This window comes from Rhinolophus sinicus, chromosome 1, assembly GCF_057876585.1.
Source record: "Rhinolophus sinicus isolate RSI-liver-muscle chromosome 1, RSI-T2T, whole genome shotgun sequence".
Taxonomy (NCBI): Eukaryota; Metazoa; Chordata; class Mammalia; order Chiroptera; family Rhinolophidae; genus Rhinolophus; species Rhinolophus sinicus.
The window spans coordinates 66,591,079-66,612,149 of record NC_142501.1 but is presented as its reverse complement, the minus strand read 5'-3'; the positions used below and the strand labels follow the sequence as shown (position 1 = coordinate 66,612,149).

Here is a 21,071-nt window from a genome sequence, read left to right as displayed (position 1 = left end):
GTGGGACTTGGGGAATTGAACTGGCAACCTTGTGGTTGAGAGCCCACTGGCCCATGTGGGAATCGAACCGGCAGCCTTTAGAGTTAGGAGCATTGAGCTCTAACCGCCTGAGCCACTGGGCCGGCCCCTACAGCACTCTTCATCCCTCTCTAACCTGTTCTCATCCATCCCTCTGATGATGTAAACATGAGAATAACTGGTTTCCTGGGTGGACTTGTCAAATACAGAAAGATGACCTTTTCTGGATGGACTCAACCAAGGTATTACATTGAACATATTTATGTATCTGTAACTATTTCTTATCTGTATCTTCTGGATCTATTCTGGAAAAAACATCTTGGATTTCTGTGTGTGTGTTTAGGGTGACTGGTTTAAAATAGATCCACCTACTTACTTATAGCTATATTGATTTTAGGAATTATTCCAATCACTGAGATAATTGAATATTATATTTCAACAAGTTTAATTAAGATGCCATATGTTGCAAACTGTACGATTATTTTCTTTACCACTAAGAAAATAAAAAAAAAGTGTTGCTGATTAAACTATAATACAGTGCTCTTTGTTAACATTTAGCACTCAGTTGTTGCTATGTAATTTTGGTCATTCCTCCACAGACAATCATTTGCTTCTCTAATACCAAATTTGCACCCTGCTGCTATTCTGTGACTTTCTATGAACCCATTCACTTTTGCTTCAATGCTGAATCATAGTGTAATCTTCCTGAAGATACTTGAATAGCAATTAAACTCAACATTGGAACCCCCTTTTGTAAGGACCTGTGTTTTGATTATCCTTTATATTGATCACCATTTATCCTATGCTGATAAAGGACATGCCCTGTGACATGAGAGGAGAACTCTTCACATCAGAACTCTTCACATTGAGGTCAGATTTGACTGTTTAAAGGACCCAGTCGGGGTGATCTAATTTTCAGTCATAAAGGAATGACCACAGTTTTCTTGAGTTGGCTGTAAACCAAAGCAGAAGCATCCTTGGGACATGTATGACCTTCCTTGGGTCATGATGATTTGAGGAATATAAGACATTTGTGGAAATGCAACTACCAGAGGTTAAAAAAACAGAACCCACATTGACTTCATGTATCAATCTTAGCAACGTGAGTTGTATTTATGTTTTGTTGGTTCACATCAGGGACCTCAAATTAGCTGCTCAAGGCAGTATATGGCTCCTGGAAGTATTTTGTGTGATTCTTTTACTGAACCCGCACAGTGTGCTAAGGGGCTACATAATTAGGTAGATTTTAGGTTTGGAGGCATTCTAAGCAATTTAGTCCCAATTGTCCTATATCCACCCACTTAGCGTGTGTATGTTAATCCCACACACTCTGAAGGCATTTGGGCTTCTGATTTCTGGTGTTCACACTCTTTTGTCTAAAGGAACTTTGAATAATAGGGTTCAGTCTGCTCCCTTCTCCCCCCTAAAAAACCCTTGGAGTATTTCACAGTCCAGTTCAAACACCCTTTAAACTACTTCCAGCTAAAAACAGTTCTTCCTTTCCCTGAATTTTTATAAAATTTCAGTGACCTCACTTTGCACTCCTGACCAGCTGTCTTCTGATGTGAAGAGTTCCCCTCTCATGTCACAGGGCATGTCGTTTATCAGCAGAGGGGCTGCTGTGGAAATGAGGCTGGGGCTCTTCAAAGAGATTCACTTCCGTTTTCAAACAGCAGAAAATCCTCTCAAGTGTTTGGACCCCTCACTTTATACTTCTTGCTCCTTTCCCAGCCCTGGATGCCTTGATTTAGGCATTTGTCTTGGGCACTGATGCTTATTGTTGAGTCTACCTAGTTTTGATGAATCTCTCACCACCAGATTCCTGCTGTTGACTTGCCCTGGTACTATGTTAACTCTGTTCATGCTAGGCTTGGCTGACTTACCTCTGCTTTTCAGTATATGGTCCTGGGCTATGTCCACTTCTTATCTCGGGGCTGCTGCACAAAATGAACCACACTAATCGCCCATAGGAAGAGCTGGGACAGAACTGAGGGTGGGAGTCTGTGGAGCAGCTGCCTTCATAGCCCCCTAGTACCTAGCAGTATTTGTATTGGCACATCTTCGATAAAAATTTGTTGATAGAATAAATGAAAAACAACAAAGCAGTTATAATAGCATCTCATGGTGTGGAAAGGAAAGTATTCCACTAATATTGGATGTGCTTCTTTATTGTGTTTCCCCAAAATAAGACCTGGTTTTACATTAATTTTTGCTCCAAAAGATGCATTAGGGAATATTTTCAGGGGATGTCTTATTTTTTTATGTGCAACAATCTACATTTATTCAAATACAGTCATGTCATCTTCTTCTGGAACATCGTCATAACGTACTAAATGCATCAATCTGGCTGATGACCTTATCTGAGGCTTATTTTCAGGGAAACAGGGTAGCTGTGGCATCATGGTAGATGCTCAGGATTCAAAGATGAAAAGATAGGGTCTCTTTCCTCAAGCAATTCACACTGTACTGGAAGCCTGAAGTTAGAGGAAAAAATCTGTGTGGTCGTCGTGGCCAGAGATGATAAAGAACCTACTAAATGGGAGTCAATCCCAGGTCCAGTTCCAAACAAATTTTGAATATATTAGGGGAGTTACAGTTTCTGAGCTTGAAAAGTTCTTGAGAAAAGTCAGAAAACCTCTCTCTTGGGTGTTGATGCTGGCTGAGAAAGGTGGTGAGGAGAAAGATTTGGCAAAGGATAAATAAAAATCTATATGAGGTCACGAGCAGATTTTCCAGGGCTGCCCATTCTATCCTTTGGTTAAATTTTCCTGGGATACTAGCTAGAATACTAGTTAGAAAAGGAGATTTTTTGTTTGTTTGTTTGTTTCATATGGGAATTTAAAAAAAATCACATGGCCTCCTGGAGACCAGGCTCTTTCATTGGCATGACATGACTTTTAAAATAATGAAATCTATTGTGATATGCAGCTGAAGTTCTATCTTTTATTTTTTGGAACTGAGGCCCCAACCTTACCAGTAAATTGGAGCTTTTACTTAACTTCACAGCTGATGTGGTCAACATTTTTTGATTATGAAGCAAGCTCTAAAAAAAACAGAGCAGGCAAAGCAATCTTCCTCTGTATAAACTGTAAGTTATCTTCTGTAGCATCTCATCAGAGAGGCAGCTTTGAGGGCTAAAATAAGTAGGTTATCTTCTCATCTAACCAACACAAATGACTCTTCTGTCTGCTGAGAGTGACACTGGCCCAGAGTGAGGTGGAGGGAAATGTGGGTGAATTGCATTTTGAGGTCTGGATTGCTGTTTGTCACTCTGTCTCTTGCTATTGCCAAGTGCAAGCAATCTTCCTTCGCCAAAAGTTGTTACCCAAGGGGAACACTATCCCAAGCTGTTGACACGCTCTATGTCAAGGCATCATGGCTCAAAACAACAATTCCAGTAAGTATTAGGCTCTGCTTAGAATAATGTCCATTCAAGGACACCTATAATTCCAGACAAAACTTATTTCTCTTTGTTTCATTGTAGGAAGACCGCATAAAAAATATACGATTATTAAAAAAGAAAACAAAAAAATTATTTATGGTAAGCCAGAGGGTCTTTTTTTATTTATTTTCATGTTTCTACTTGTTTGATGCTTTTTTCCTTGCATTTAAATTTTTTCCGATGGTCATCAAGTAATAAATAGAGGGATGTTTTAGTGACATTTTATAAAAACTATTCGTCGTTTACCTTATGCAATTTCTTATATCTTATTTATAGAAAAACTGCAGATTCCGAGAACAACTTCTGTCCTTCTTCATGGAATATGTTTTTGGTGAACTCCAACTGCAAGTTTGTAAGGAAATACACTTTGTGGAAGAATTTCATAGCCTTAGGCAGAAACTGAGCCGCTGTGTAAGTATGCACCGCAAATATGGTGAGTTTGACCCTAAAAACCTATCTAGAAAACAGCATGCATGAAGCTGTCTGCACACCAAAGGGTGAGTAAAAGAGGCTTTCTAATTGTTAGCATATAGTTCAAATGGAGAGTTCGTCACCAGGGAAACAGAGTCAAATAACCTTGCATAACTCAGAATGTCTTTATTTACTATTTCTTAAGGAATGGTGGTTCATGAAACATTGAAGAGAGCTAAAATAACGTGGAATGCTTCTTAAATATTTATTAAATTTTTATCATTCCCTCTTTATGATTCCCAAGTAATTCATTCATTCATTTAATAAATATTTCTTAAGTACCCGCTGCGTGCCAAACACTACTCTAAAAAGTTATTTTCTTTCTTTCTTTCTTTCTTTCTTTCTTTCTTTCTTTCTTTCTTTCTTTCTTTCTTTCTTTCTTTCTTTCTTTCTTTCTTTCTTTCTTTCTTTTCCTTCCTTCCTTCCTTTTCCTTCCTTCCTTCCCTCCTTCCTTCCATCCCCATATTGATACAAACTTTTATTATTTATAATACTATAAATATTATAATCTGCCCTTATAATATCATCTGCTCTTTTCTTATTTATTTATCTGTTTTTTATGGTTATATTATTTTTAAGGCATGGTCTCAGTCAAACTTTAAAAAAGGGTGGTATGTGTTTTTTGGTACCTAAATTATTTAATACTGCATTGTGGTCACTGTCACTGTTAGCAATGGGGAATTAAGAAGATAAAAGTGACCACATTTCTATAAAAATATCCATGGTAATAAAGACCAGTGTAGAAAAACAGAACAAAATACCAAGTCAGAATCTGTGCAATATGTTGATTTGCCTCTATAGAGAGTTTGGAATATTTTCTGGGACTTTGTGTGGGTTTCAAGTATGCTTTCTGCAGCCTACTGCAGTTGTACCTTGCAGGTGCTGCAAAGGTGAGGCAGTGATGCTAATTGCAGTCCTTGGGATGGCAGACGTAACCGAGCTCTCTATTCTTGGGCATGATGGTCATTGAGGCTTAAACATTGCGCAGTTGGAGGTGGACATTTATATAGAGGGTGCCAAAGAAATGTATACATTTTTAAGAAAGGAAAAAACTATTAAAATTGTAATACTCAATATATACCAATAACAAAAGATGAATACAAGTCACATTGGACTTCTGCAGTTACAAGAGGTGCTCAAAATGGTGACTATCAGCGTCCAGACACTTCTGATTATGGCGAACTACCGCTTGAGCAATGTTGACCAAAGTGTCCACTTGTACACATTTTTTTGGCCCTCCTGGTATTTTAAAAGTTAGGATATCTTTTTCTTGTAGTCCTTGAAGGTACTTGGGAACCCAAATTGCAGTCCACAGTACAGAGGCATTTTATGAGGGTGAGCTGGTCAGTTAGGGAAAAAAAAAAGCCAACGAATTTATGTTCTTTTTCTTTGGTTAGTTTGTGCTTAAGTTATGTCCTTGTTTGGGACTTCAATTGCATGGCTTTTCATAAACTTTCTCATTCCATTAAAATAATGACAATACTTTTAAAAGTTACAAACTGGTACTTCTTTGTAGAATACAGAGAGAATGCTCTGGGCTAGTTCCCTTGCCTGAAATAATGGAGAGGCCATCACTTATCTTTGGTTTATTCTATACTTAACCTACGAAGTCATCTTATTAAGATAATGAATAGTATGATCTGTTAAATTTAAACTGAATTATTATATAATTTTATATTTCATTTGGCTCCCATGATTAGGTGATTATTATATCCAGTAAGAGAGGTTTCACCACTAAAAGCCTTGAAGAAGACAAGAATAATCCATTGAAGGACTTGATATTGGGGCAAATAGAGACCTATGGCAGTCAGTACAGGCTAGGGTGGAGTCATCCAAAAGAACAAGCAAGCTGATCCCATTGCAGTATCTGGAAACAGGGATTCTCTTCAGTCTTTTTCTTTTTCTTTTCTTTTCTTTTTTGTTTTAAGTATCTTCTGTTTCCCTTTTTGCTAGAGATCTTGGTTTCTCTTTGTTCGTGCTATCCATTGTATTAACCGTCCAAGTTAATTTAATGTTATTCTAAATGAAGTTTATTCTAAATGGTGAGGCACTAGAAGAAATCCTTGCATGAAACAGTACAGTGTACCTGGACACCTGGAACCACTCCCCAAACTCTGTCTGGTTTTTTGTTTGTTTTGTTTTGTTTTTACAATTGATTTGGTTTCCTTGGCTCAAACAGCTAAAAAACACCTAATGACAGTTATAACCAAAACCAAGCAATGTTCTAGATGAAAAACTTAGAAAACGTACAACTGTCTAGGAACTCTGGTTTTCCTTGATGTGTTTTTTGAAATTTTTTCCTAAAGGGACTTCAATCTGTTAATGGACATATTTCAGGGACTTGGGCCCCAGCGGCATCAGAGTAGCAGGGCACTTCTGGCTGGCTGTGGTGTTTTACCAAAGTGGCTGGCTCCCCCTTATGGCCAGACGCGAATACAACATCCAATCAACCTCTCCAGGGGCCACCTAACTTTGGGGCTGTACTTCCATTCTCCCACCTGAAACCACCATTGCTAGCGTCAGTTAATTTGTTGCAGAAGCTATGGAGTTCATGCCCTGGATGTATCAGCCACCTCCGGGAAACTGAAAAAGAAAGTTTGAGGATCAGCCTGAGCTTTGGAAAACCTCAGACTTTTTGCTTTAGGGAAATAGGTACTGGCCTTGCTTTTAATCTTTTGGCAAATCATAATGTTATATTTTTGGAAACAGAAGCTGACATCTGTTTAATGTAAATTTACTCAGCATCTGTTCTAGGTGGAATTCTAAGTTAGTAGTTGGGGCAGGGTTTAGCAGGAAGAAGTTATAAACTACGAAGTAGGTTATATTAGCTTAAATGTGATATTAATTAAAAATGGGCAATAAATATGGTCAATATCTAAACAGTCAAGTAAGAAGTAATTACACTTGCTGTATTTCCCCTGTTGTCTTTGCTATTGGGGGTTGTTATGGGAAAAAAGGAGTAAAACACAAATCTTGCCCTCTAGGAGTTTTGCAGTGTGTGTGTGAGTCTGTGTGTGTGTGTGTGTGTGTGTGTGTGTGTGTGTGTGTCTGTGTGTGTCTGTGTGTGTGTGTGTGTACCCATATGCACTGCTAAGGAGGATTCCAGGGGAAAGGAAGGGAAGGGCAAGGTAACTTCACAAACAATAATAAGAGGAAGAAAGTAAAATCCCTGTAATAATAGGGTTAGCAAAGCTGGGGATTCAGAGCTTTGCTAGTACTACTCAAGTCTAAATGGAGCAGGACCTTTTTCAAGGAGGGACTTTGAGAGGGGCCCTGAATTCTGTGGGTTCTATTGCTACTACAGAATCTCCACACATTTCAAAACTGGTCCAAGGCTTCTTCCACGGTTCAGAAACAGGCAGAAATGGCCCAATCCCTGTTTCCAGATTCCAGAACTCTAAACTAATGCTTAGTTAGGTTAGTGTGGATACTAGGGTCTAAATAGGATTTAGAGGGGTTGATTAAAAACAACATTGCATTCCAGAGTTAAATGCTGTCTGAATTTGAAATATTTGACGTATATACAGAATTTTTGCTTTTTTCCTTTTAAAGGTTTTCGCTATGATTTGTTTTAAGCAATTCAATTATGATGTGCATTGGTATAGTTTCCTTTATGTTCTTTGTGCTTGGAGTTAATTGAAATTCTTGCATATGTAGGTTTTAGATTTCATGAACTCTGGAAATGTTTTGGCTATCATTTATTCAAAAATTATTTCTGTGCCTTCTTCTAGCTCTTTTCTTTTTGAAACTCTAATTGCATATACATCAAGCCATTGGAAGTTGTCCCACAGTTCATTGGTTCTGTGCTTTTCAGTCTTTTTCTGTGGATAGTTTCCATTGTGGATACTTTCTATTGCTACATCTTCAAGTTCACTAATCTTTCCTTCTGCAGTGTTTTACCTAATGTTAATCTCAAATTTTTCATCTTAGACATGGTAGTTTCTATTTATGGAAGTCTGAATTGGGTCTTTTTAATAATATTCGTTTTCTTACTTAACATGATCAATCTTTCCTCTAGCTTCTAGAACATGTAGAATAATTTACATTAGCCCTTTTAATATTTTTGTCTACAATTTTAACATTTGTGTCAGTTCAATTACTTGATTTTTCTCCTCATTATGAGTTATATTTTCCTGCTTCTGTGCATGCCTGGTAATTTTTGATTGGATGTCAGACATTATAAATTTTACCGTCTTGGGTCCTATATATTTTTTGTATTCCTATAAATATTCATGAACTTTGTTTTGGAAGAGAGTGAAATTGCTCGAAAAAAGTTTGATTATTTAAGATCTTGTTTTTAAGTTTTGTTAGGACCAATGCATTGTTTAATTTAGTGCTAATTTTGCCCCTCTACTGAGTCAACACATTTCTGTGAGCTTTACTCAAATCCTTGTAATTTCTCTTTCCCCTTTCCTCTCTCTCTCTCTCTCCTTCTTCTTGCAATTTATTTGTTAAAGAAATTGGGTAATTTGTTTTACAGAGTGTCTTATTGCCTGTATTTTGCTGATTGCATTTTCATAGACTCATTTAATATATTCTTTTCTTTATTTTCCATATATTGGTAATTACATATAGAGACTTGATCAGATTCAGGCTTGGTGTTTTGGTTATATCACTTCATAGGCAGCATTGTGTACTTTTATAAAGAGGCACATGATATATGGCATCTATTTTTATGACGTTAGCAGTCATTGGTAATTATTGTCTAAATCTACTCATAAGAAACTGTAAAATGATACTTTTAAAATTCTATTATATTTTACTTATAAGGGGGGAAATGCTATAAACAGAATCTAACTATTTGGCTGTCCTGAGGAACTTATCATATAACAAAGGCAGGGAAAACACTTAATTCTTTTTCTTTACTTAGTTTTCAATATAAGGAATTACTTTTCTAACACTCTTCCAAGGTTGTCAATGAGTTGTTATTTTCTTAGTTTCATTATTAACTCATGGACTTAAATTATTTTTCATTTTTGAGAGGCCTTCTGATTTTTATAAGCAACTTGTCTTTTGGGTTTCTTTGCAAGACTACTAAGACTGGAATCTTCTTAAGCCACTCTTAAGTCTATCACGATAGACTCCAAGGTCTTAAATCCCACACCACTCACTATATTTGAATATTATCTCCTTATTTCTGGTAACATTCTAAGCATTTTGAAGCACCTAGTAAAATATTATATTTTAAAATTAGTCTGATTTCAGTAATTGAGATAGTATAATTGTTCAAAGGAAGTAAGCTATGGTTAACATAAACATCTTTATTTTTATAATCTTTGCTAATCATGGTATTTGGCTAAATGGTATTTGGAAAGTTGACCTATGTATATGTAAGAAGACATTTTAAAGATTCTTATAGAACTCAAATACTCTCAGGTTTGAAAGGAATTTAACAATTGCTTAGTTAAATTCACAAAATAATTTGCCTAATTGCTAGTAATCAAGGTTGAAACTGCAAAAAAGATTTCATTAGTTTTCAAGATTTCATCATATACTTTAATTAACATTTTGAGAGCCTAAATAATAATCGATAATTAGAGAGATGCATTTCTTTATATTGTGTGTAATTAACTTTAAAGGCTAGTAAATCTTAGCAAATAGAATACTTGTATTTTGGTTTCTTGCAATGTGTTTGATAAGTAATTTGTATCATAAATTACACTAGCTTATCAACTTGTGAAGCATTGCTAATTATTTATCCTTGTAATTTCAAATATTTTTAATTGTAATTGGTTGAACTGATGAAACTAGAAGTAGGGAATGAGACAAACCCTCTTTTATTCTTTCATTAATTGCAAAGTCCAAATCCTGTCTTTATCAACATCAATAATCTCATTTCGTGGTTGTTGAAAGGGTTAAATGAGATAATATGTAGTAGTTCTGAAAGATTGTTAGTGTCTTTTCTTATTGCTTTCCATACAAAGAACACTAATTTTCTTCTAATTACATTTTCTCAACAATTTCCAAAGGAGTGATTCCCCTAAATAATCAAATACTTTTTTAGTGCCTATTGTGAGTGTTAAGTTGCATTATGTGTATAATTTATAGTATCACTTTAATTTAAAGATAATGAGATTATTTATGAGTAATTGGTTTTAATCTTGGTAAATATATTTTCTAATTATATCATAGAATCTTTTTGCTGGTAAATCCATTCTTTGGTTAATGATGTATAACATATCTGTCAAAATTATGAAGCATAGCTCTATCACTGCATGTGCTAAATTGCATGGACTTATTCTTTTTTTAAATTGAGATATAATTGACATATAACATTATATTACTTTCAAGTGTACAACATAATGATTTGATATTTGTATCAATTGTGAAATGATTACAACAATAAGTCTAGTTAACATTCCATGCATGGACTTATTCTGATGAATGATAATCACCCTGAGAATTTTAAAATATCTGCAATAAAGTTATTCTACCTTAATATCTGTATGTATTTTAGGTAGTTTTAAAGTCTTCCTATTTTTTTCTATTGTTGGAACATGGATAACTCTTTTATAAGGGTCTAGATAATTATAAGTAAGTGAGATTATGTATACTTACTTATATCAAATGATTCTGTTAGTTACAGGTAATATGGAAATAGGATAATGTTTTGTAAACTCTTTGTCCAATAGTTACTCGGGTATTGGACATCTGTGTTTTGCTTTTTTAAAAATCAAATGTCTGATGATGAATTTGCTTTTGAATTTGCTTTTGAAACTGGAGATAGTTTTTCATCCTTCCATACAACCGTATTGGTTGCAAATATAGTCATGCTTTCTTCCAAGAATCCTAATTTAAAAATTTTCTTTCTCAATTTCCTATAATCCTTTTCTGGTCTCAGTAGGTTTGGTGTTGTCCTAGCGTCCATACTTTTGCCAAACTAACATAAAATTTTTTAAAGTCTATTTTCAAAACAGGTTACACTACTGTATGTTTCTCAATTGATATTTTAAATGTACCCAGAAAATATTTGTAAGACCTCACATGAAAAACTTCAAAAAATTAATTAATAAGGCTTGCTTAAAAATCTGTCTACATCTGCTTGGAGATCCAAGATGGCAGAGTAGATAAATGCTGTGCTTGCCTCATTCTGTGAACACATCAAAATTACAACCAAATTATTCAACAATCAACCTGGAGAACCATCTGAAGCCTAGCTACACTAAGAATATAAAGAAGAATATATAGAATAAACTAAGAATATAAAGAACTCATAACTAACAATATAAAGAAGAAGCCATGTCAAGACTGGTAGGAGGGCTGGAGATGCAGAATGGGCAGTCCCATACTTCTGTGTGGTGGTTGAAAATCAGGAGCGATATCTTGACCATGGAGGTTCCCACTCGGAGAGCAAGGGACCCCAGCCCCACACCAGGCTCCCCAGCCTGAAATACTGGTGCTAGGAAGAGGAGCCCCCACATCAGTCTGTGAAAAACAGTGGGGATTCCAATTGTCCAGGTGGGAAAGAAGGTTGCAGAAAATCCAGAAATCCTCTTAAAAGGTCTGTGCACAGACTCACTTGCTCATAGGCACTCACCCTGGGCTACAGTAGAGGGACAGTGACTCAGGGGGCTTTGGAGACATATGGGGAAAGACTGAGTTGTGTAACTTTAGGACAAGGACTAGAGGGACAGTTTCCATTTTCCCTGTGTGGGCTCCCTCTCCTGTGAAGCTGGCAGGTGGGCACCATCTTTCATGTGTTGAGCAACGTGCTACACCCATGGCCAAATCTGAATCTGTTTTATCAGTGACTGAACCTTATGGGAGCTGGAAGATGGCAGCAGGTCTTGGAGTGTCCTGGCTTTTTGCGAGGGTGCCCCAGATCTGATACTGGTGGCAGTCATCCTCGATTCACAGCAGGGCCTCTCCTATGTGCCTCCAGTTTTAGCAGAGGCAGTGATCAGCTGTGGATCTCTTTGTGGCTCTTATCAGATAGTCTCTGGCTGTTGGTAACCTCTTGGGCAGTTGGTAACTTTGACCTGCATCAGAGCCCTTCCCAAGAAGCCTTAGAACCAATATATCTGGAGGTTGGCTTCAGATCACAGCAGAGCACAACCCAATTAGCCCTACAAGTGGCACACCTGAAAGGCAGTCTCAACAGGTACCAGAGCCAGGTGGGGTGAAGCTCACTGCATGGGGTTAGCTCCCCCACAGCAGCCCATAAGCTGTGGGCATGGCCAAACCTCTCAGCCAATAAGCCTGAGGGTCAATTCCACCCACTGATGTGCCAAAAGCAATCAAGTCTCAACTATCACAGGAGGGCACACACAACCCACACAAGGGACACTCCTGGATCACCCAGAGCAGGTGACCAGAGAGAAACTGTTCCATGGGCCCCACAGGACACCTACTATATAACGCCACTAAGCCAAGACTGGGAGACATAGCAGATCTGCTTAATACATAGAAAGAAACACAGAGAGCAGCCAAAATGTGGAAACAAAGACATGTGTCCCAAATGAAAGAATAGGTGAAAACTCCAGAAAAATAACTAATTGAAATGGAGGCAAGCAACCTACCATAGACAGAGTACAAAAATGGTTATAAGAATGTTTAAGGAACTTAGTGAGAACTTCAGCAAAGCGATAACAAGCATAAAAAGGACATAGAAACCACAAAAAAGAACCCATCAGAAATGAAGAATATAATAACTGAAATGAAGAATACACTAGAAGGAATCACCAACAGACTAGATGAGGCAGAGATTTGAATCAATAATTTGCAAGACAGGGTAGCAGAAAACACCCAATTGGAACAGAAAAAAAAAAAAAAATCCAAAAAGAATGAGGACGTTTAAGCGACCTGTGGGACAACATCAAGCATTAGAACGTTCTCATCATAGGGGCACCAGAAGGAGAAGAGAGAAAGCAAGGTCTTGAGAACCTATTTGAAGAAATAATGACTGAAAACTTTCCTAACCTGGCGAAGGAAATAGACATGCAAGTCCGGGAACCACAGAGAGTCCCAACCAGAATGAACCCAAACAGGCCCACACCTAGACATATTATAATTAAAATGGCAAAGGTTAAAGACAGAGAGAGAATCCTAAAAGCAGCAAGAGAAAGGCAACTAGTTACTTACAAGGGAGCTCTAGTAAGACTGCCATCTAATTTCTCAACAGAAACTTTGCAGGCCAGAGGGATTTGCAGAAAATATTCAATGTGATGAAAAGCAGGGACCTACAACCAGGACTACTCTACCCAGCAAGGCTATCATTTAAAATTTAAGGGGAGATAAAGAGCTTCCCAGACAAGAAAAACTAAAGGAGTTCCTCACCACCAAACCAGTATTACAAGTAATCATAGAGGGACTTCTTTAAGATGGAAAAAAAAAAAGATAAAAAATATGAATAATAAAATGGGAATAACTATATATCTATCAATAATTACTTTCAATGTACATGGATTAAATGCTCCAATGGATAAGAAAACAAGACCCTTACATATGCTGCCTACAAGAGACTCATTTAAGATAGAAAAACACACAGACAATGAAAGTAAATGAATGGAAAAAGTTATTTCATAAAAATGAAAATGAAAAAAAAAAAGTGGGGTAGTGATACAGACAAAATAGACTTCAAAACAAAGGCTATAACAAGAGACAAAGAAGGATCCAGTAATCCCACTTCTGGGTATTTATCTGAAGAAACCCAAAATGCTACCTTGAAGGGACATATGCAGATATCTATATGTTCATTGAAACATTATTTACAATATTGTTGTAATATTATATAAGACCCGGTATTATATTACATTATATTATATTGTATTATATTATATTACATTATACCTGATATTATATTATATTATATTATATTATACCTCGTCTTATATAATATAGTACAAGACCGGGTCTTATATTAATTTTTGGTCCAAAAGACGCATTAGAGTTGATGGTCCAGCTCAGTCTTATTTTTGGGGAAACATGGTAGCATAAGGAATATAGTCAATAATATTGTAATAATTATGTATGGTGTGGGATGGATACTAGAGTTATCAGGGTGTTAAATGGGAGGGGAGTTGGGAGACAAAGTGGAAAAGGTGAAGGGTGTAAGTAGTACAAATTGGTAGTTATGTTGCGGAAAAGCGGCGAGGACTGAGAAACTCAAGCAGCACACAGAGATTAGGGAGAACACAGCTTTATTATGCCGGTAAGCTCAGCGGGATTGTTCCCAAAGACTGAGCACTTACTGGGGTCGGGCGCTTTGTTTTATAGGGTTAGGCCTCTGGGTTTGGGGGGATTCGCGCCATTGCTATTGCAGCACTAGGGATTGGTTAAATCTGGCCGTGGTGCTGGGGAGGTCTGTCCCTAACAGCTGTGATCACTCAATACTGGTTTGACAGGAAAGCCTCTAACTGCTGTGCTCGCAGGAAACTGCTCCGATAAGATATTGGAGGAGGAGGGGGACGGAAAGTTCCCAAGGCTGTGCTCACAGGGAAACTGCTCCGATAAGATATTGGAGGAGGAGGAGGACGGAAAGTTTCTAGCGGCTGTGCTCGCAGGAAGAAACCGTTCCAACTGTTACAAAATAGTCATGGGGCTATAAAGCAAAGCATAGGGAACATAGTCAAAATGCGGTAATAACTATAATAGGTACAGTGTCAGGTACTAGACTAGTCAGGGGGATCACTTCAGAAATTATATAGAAATGTCTAACCACTATGCTGTACACCTGAAATTAATACAAAATAATATTGAATGTCAACTATAATTGAAGTATTAGAAAAGGAGGGAAAAAGTGAAGGACAATAAAAAGTCCATATCTCCAGGTGTAAAACAACTAAGTCATGGCAATGCGATGTACAGCATGGGGAATATAGCCAATAATATTGTGACAGCATAGTACAGTGTCAGATGGTTGCTGGACTTATCATGGTGATCACTTCTTTAGGTATATAAATGTTGAAAACCATGGTATATCCCTGAAACTGATATAATGTATGTTGGCTATATTTTTAAATAAAAATCTTAAAATAAATAAATAGATAAATAAATATATACCTCTTTTTCCTGCACCACGACGAAATCTACATCTCCTCTCATACAATAAAATAAAATTCATTTACCCTTTAATCCCTTATCTATCATTTACATTTTTTAGGAGTGAAAGTTTCAAGAATCCAAGGCTATGGCCAAAGTGGAACTATCTTAACCATTATGGTTAACTATTAAAAACAAACCAAAACAAAACAAAATCCAAACCCCAAACAAAGCAAGACAAAAAAGGATGGTTACAAATTGGTCTGAAGTTTTATATGGAGGTTTATAAAGATATAAAATCTTATGTATGGTTTTGTACTCCTCCAGTGCTTGTGAGACTATGACATATAATAGGAGATAGTATAATAAAACTCTTTTAATAGAAAGGATTTGTTGTTCTTTGTGAGAATACAATATGAGCAGTTAAATTCTCTGAGGGACTGTATCATGTGTAGCCGTCCACTCATTAACTCAAGTATTTCATTTTCTCAGAATTATCAGTGGAAAGAGATTTTTTCATTTTTGCTTTAGCTGTCATACACAATCCAAATTTGTAATAATTTTCAAGTATGTGAGGCTATTGAGGACACAAATTAAGGATTGTATTATTTGTTCATCTGATTGTTTTAAACAGCTCTTATGGTCACTAATGCCTAGGACATACTTCAAACTATTATTAAACCAGTGCCCCAAAGCCATATACTGACACATGCATTTCTTTCATTGATTCGTTCACTAAACAAACATTTGTTAAGTATCTAGTATTTGCTGAACACTATTCCAGATGCTAAGGATTCAACAAAGATTGACAGATAATATGATATCTCTGTCCTTATAAAACTCCTTGAAAATGCTTTCAGCTAGTTTGAGCTCGTCTCAGCTTGTGGTAGGTGCTGAGAAGGGAGCACACAGGAGGTTGTGTGGCAGCAGCAGGACTGGAAGTTGGGGGCCGTACCTTCAATAGTTGAGGCTGGGATTTCAGCTGAGACCTGCAGGGTGTTTAAATCACCTCTGCTCTCTCCAGCCTTGGAACAGCGAGCGTGCTTGCTTCCTCTGCTGACTCATTCCTTCTCCCTGCCTTTTCCACTCCCTCTCACTCACCTCGCAAGATGGAAATCACTTGTTTTCTTCTTCTGGAAGCCTCCTGATATTCCACAGTCAGATTGCCATCTGCTCTGTCTCCCAGAGCAATTGATTTTTTTTTAAAATCACAGTATTTATCACATATTGTAATTTTGCATCACTGTCTGTCTCAGTAGATTGTAAGCTAACACTTGTGCCCTAAGGCAATTTTCATCATGTAGGGAGTTTTATAAATTAAAGAAATCAATGCTATTGGGCAGAGACACTATTGTATGCCTAGGGTATAGTTAAGTACGCAATGAAAATGTATTGACTTAATGATTAATGATTAGGCCTTGTGTTCGTTATTCTATGACTATCTCACACTTTTCTTTGCGCTGGTCTCTAGTTATTCTAGCCTTACTAATAAATTGCCTCTAATCTAGATCATGTCTGCTTTGAATGAGTTAGTCAAAATATTCAGCCATTCTGACAATAAAACTGGTGACCGTTTGTTGTACATTCTGTTTTCAGTAAATGCAAGTATACACTGAAATATATGGTAAAGGAAAGCATTCTTTTATAAATTCCTCCTTCCAAGCAAAGCAATCAGAATCATGGCAGTAAAATCTGGCTGCCCTACTGGGTCGGTAGACATATATGCAACAGTGAGGAAAATGAGAACCTTCTGGGCCAGATTTTTACTAGGGGTCATTTATAGTGAACAGAGCTAAAGGCTCCAGAAACCATTCCATAAACCAGCACAGCTCTGGTGGCAACACTGGAACTCATAAGTGTTTTTGTTTTATTTTAATTAAGTAATTAATGCCAAACTTTATTTTTCTCTTTGCTCCTCTTAGAGTAACATGTGCCTTAGACGGAGTGAGGTCAGAAGCCTTCTTGTACTTCCCTCCCTGCTGTAGGATGCATTGCAGATCAAAGTTCTCTGGGCAGAGGCCATAGAGAACAGGAAGGCCTTAATGATATGTAGCGTCTGTAAAGTCCAGAACTTAGTCGGCTTCTCTGGCCTCCCATTTTCAGTGTTAAATCTTTAAATCCTAACACATGCATATTTAATACTGTGTCATGTGTCTTGCTCCTTCTGTGCTTTGTAATTGATCATCACATCTAAGAACTTGGAATCAGGCAAGTATTGATTCTCCTGTTCATTGAGTCTCCTTTTTCCAGATGCCAGACTTGGGCCAACTGTTTTTATGTTAGATAATTTCAGGATAGAAGGATTTAGCATCTAATCAAACTCTCCGTTTATTAAATAATGGGCAGACTTCTCTAAATTCTTTCCATGTGTACTATCTTGGCTGTAATTAGATTTGGTATTTCTAGAATTTTCTTTTGTAGTTCCAATCTGAAAACAAATGAACAAAAAAAGCACACACACCACATACACGGGGTGTCTTCTTTTGTTTATTATCATATTGTCCATTTTCAGGTTGAAGTCTCTCTCTCTCTGTCTCTCTGTCCCTCTGTCTCTGTCTCTGTCTCTCTCTGTCTCTCTCTGTCTCTCTCTCTGCCTCTCTCTCTCTCTCTTTGTCTCTCTCTCTCTCTCTCTCTGTCTCTCTCTACCAATCAGCTTAGTCTTTTAAAGCTATTTCCAACATTTCTCCTGTGTAACACAGAGCAGAGACCTTTAACCTAATCTCTCTTTGGAACTGGATTTTGAAGGTTTAAATAAGAAACTTGCTTAGGTGGAATATCTTTTCTAGTTATGCTGTTTTGTTCAGTATGATATAGTGGTTTTAAATAGACTCTGGAGTCAGAATACTTGGGTTCAGATCTCAGCTTTTCCACTTACTGTGTGAACATAGGCAAAATATTAACATATATGCTTTCATTTCCCATTCTGTAAAATGAGGGTAATAATAGTACTTACCTCATAGGGTTGTTGTGAGGACTGAATAAATTAATATAATTAAAACCTTCAGATTAGTGCCTGGCACAAAATTCTAACATAATATATGTTGACTATTTTTATTTTTACCTAACAATCGCAGTATTTCTGTTTTTACTTGAAGAAGAACGGGGGTAAGAAGAGAGCTCCCAGAACTGCTGAATTTTTACTTCCTAATATTGATCTTGTATTTTGTTAATTTTCCAATCTACATCTATTTCATTTACTAATTCTGTGTTGCTCATCATTATGTCTTTTTTGCCTAGCACATGGCCTAACACACAGTAGGCACTTTAGGAATGTTTGTTTAATGAATGAGTGAATTCTTTCTGACTGTAATCTTTGACATTGGCCACGACTGTCCTGGACCTCACAGTGTCCGGTCTGGGTTGGAATGTCCTCTTCTTAACTCAGGGCTCGTATCACAGGGAGGTCCAACCTTGGGCTTGTCAATCCTGCAAACTGCATTTTCACCTGAACATTCTGTGTCTGCAGCTCTTCTATGCTTGATCATCAAAGCTCCTTTCACAACAAGGATCTCTTCCTGTGCGGGGTCTGACTTGATGGTAGTAGGGACCCCATTTGGGCAGAGTCATGACATCATCACCACCTTTAAGCCCCTAAAACAGCATTCAAGATATATCTGTTAGATCACGCAGTTATTTGCTCTGGGTCAGAAAAGAAGCCTGAATGCTGCCCCTTCTCCTCTTTGTGTTCTGGCCTGAAGGGACCTTTTGGTTGACGTTGACCATGTGTCATTTTTTGAAATAGGTGTTGTCATTTATCTGCTTCCATTTCATGAGTTTTAATTAAATGTTATCTTTATTGATGTGCCCGACACTATTTTGTCACTAGGATAGGACCTCCTGTGATATCTTGGGCAAGTAACTAACCCACTTGGGCCTTAGTTTCCCTTTCTGTAATTGAAAAGTATTGGCCTATACAATCCCCTTGGTCTATGCCAGAGTTAAGGCTTTATGAGTAAGAACGAAATAGATAAATGAGATACAGTCATCCTTTTCTCCCCTTTCCTTTCCTCTAACTAAGCCTTTGGAAATTCGTGCGACAATAGAGAATGCTGTTAGTTTCCTCCTACTTATCTCCTAAGCAATTCCTGTGCTTAGATAGGGTTGGAAATTTCACCTCCTCAAAGGAGACTGGCAGTTTTCCCCAGGCCAGGCTGCAAGACATCAGCCTGCTATTTCTCCTAACTAGAAACTAATATTAATTTCCTAGTGCTTTCTCCTGGCAATTGACATCTGAATATTGTACTATGCAATATAACAGCCAGGGTGACTTTTCAAAAAGTAAAATTTTTTCTCATCTTGCATGCTACCCACATCTCTCTTGTTGAATTGCTACAGCCGTACTTTCTTTCTTTCAGTTTCTAGAAAGCACTTAGTCTTTCCTACCTCAGGGCCTTTGCACACCTTTTCTTTGTCTGAATTATTCTCTCCTGCGCATCCTCTCCAACTATCTCCAGCTTTTTTATTTCTTTTTTACCTCCTCATATATCTGGGTCTTTCTAATTTTCCAGATCATAATTTAAATGTCGTTCTTAAAAAGAACCCATCCTATCCTGACAACCCAATTAAAAGTAGGTCATTCTTGTAAATCCCTATCATAGAATATCATGCATTACAAACACAGCTTTCATAGTAATTTGTCAACTTTAACTTTTTGCTTCTGTTTTTATTTATCATTTGCTTCCCCCAAGGAACTGCAAGCTCTATAGGACAGATACCACGTATTACTTTTTTGCCAGTGCATATCCATGTCTGGCACATTATACCTGCTCAATAAATGTTTGCTGAATGGGTGAAATGAGTAAGTATGATGAGTGCCTCTTCAACAATATTATCTGTATTTACTGTCGATTTCTTAGATTTCCTGTGCTTCATCAGCGAGAGAGATGAAATCCATTACCAGGATGAAAAGAACACTGTATAGGGTAAGTATTCCAAATCTTTGTTTTTGAATACTTTTTTGAATATGAAAGATTTCTGTTTTAAATCTCTACTTTATCTGCAGATGGGAAACAGAGGAATCTACAAAGCCATCAGTGAACTGGATATTCTTCTTTCCTGGATTAAACAATTCCTGGAAAGCATTAAATAATGCAAGAAGTCAAGTGCATTGATTTGATTGTTATTTTGAAATAGAATGAGAACCACCAGAAATAGATTTCTAAGTGTATTTCTTTTTTAAAAATGTATGCATACTGCTGACAGCAGGTTAAATGCTTCAGAATAGACTAGAGGAATTTCATGTAATAAAGTTTTGGAGTGCTTTCATCCTGAATATGTTTTGTTATTCCCAAGTACATGATACAAATTTAGTTTAAAAGTGTATAACCAGAATTAACTCACGTAATATTTATGGAGGGAAAATGACACATTTCTGGGATATAATATAATGTTATTGAGGCTTAAATAGATGCTATGTACGAGTATGTGATTTTTGTTTGCTTAAGGGTTTGATGATTACTAATTATGCCCAGTGTTAACTTAGCTTCTAACAGGTTTTGATTTTAATTAAGTAAACTGTTCTTTCTCCTGAATGTTCTTTTTACAAGAGCATGATAGAATTTCATTGAGTAAAATGGTAACAAAGAGATCAAGTAGGACACACAAATCAACTAACTGCTTGGAATGGTTTACTGGGAACTCCTTTGATAGATAACCCAAGCCACAAAGACCACAAGTAACTGAGTTGAAATGATGCTGGAGCTTGATAATGGTCCTTCTGGGTGCTGTACATTAGGAAGGTCGGTAGAGGCCAGGTAAAAGTCTAAATGCAGTTCAAACTGCACCTCAGTAAGCTTCTCATACAGTCTAAAAACCTTACTTGCATGGCCAGTATGGGTTGACCATTATTTTGCATTAAGCAGACTTTGCTTTGTGGCTCTTGGTGTACGAGGCATAGGCAGTTTCAGACAGCAATTTGTGTGACAGCCAGTTCGCTTCCACAAGGTACGCCCTGTGCCCCTGCTACACACAGAACTGTGCTTTGGTGTTTTGTGATATGAATAGGCAGGGCTTCCCCATGGCGTTCGTGGATTTTGTCCTCCGCACCCCTTCTCTTCATTGCTTTCCCATCATCCCGTTCTTCTTTTCAATCATGTGGTCGTTATTCTATTCATTAGGGACTGCCCTCGCTTGGATTTACCTCATATTTCAAAATTACTTC

General features: G+C 37.2%; 1 protein-coding gene across 1 annotated transcript; it reads left to right on the top strand.

Moving 5' to 3' along the window:
• The first annotated feature begins 3,244 nt into the window (after positions 1-3,244).
• On the top strand, positions 3,245-20,168 carry IL26 (interleukin 26). Its single transcript, XM_019748933.3, has 5 exons — positions 3,245-3,415; positions 3,503-3,559; positions 3,737-3,871; positions 19,768-19,833; positions 19,914-20,168. Exons 1-5 carry the CDS (start codon positions 3,245-3,247, stop codon positions 19,998-20,000), a joined length of 516 nt encoding a protein of 171 aa, XP_019604492.2. The 3' UTR covers positions 20,001-20,168.
• The last annotated feature ends 903 nt before the right edge of the window (positions 20,169-21,071 follow it).

What these genes read in the sequence shown, in the direction of transcription:
- IL26 (XM_019748933.3), top strand. Translation starts at nt 3,245, where the DNA reads ATGTGGGTGAATTGCATTTTGAGGTCTGGATTGCTGTTTGTCACTCTG. An exon ending in GGCAGAAACTGAGCCGCTGT is followed by an intron (nt 3,872 to 19,767) that starts GTAAGTATGCAC and finishes TCGATTTCTTAG; the next exon opens with ATTTCCTGTGCTTCATCAGC. An exon ending in TGAAAAGAACACTGTATAGG is followed by an intron (nt 19,834 to 19,913) that starts GTAAGTATTCCA and finishes CTTTATCTGCAG; the next exon opens with ATGGGAAACAGAGGAATCTA.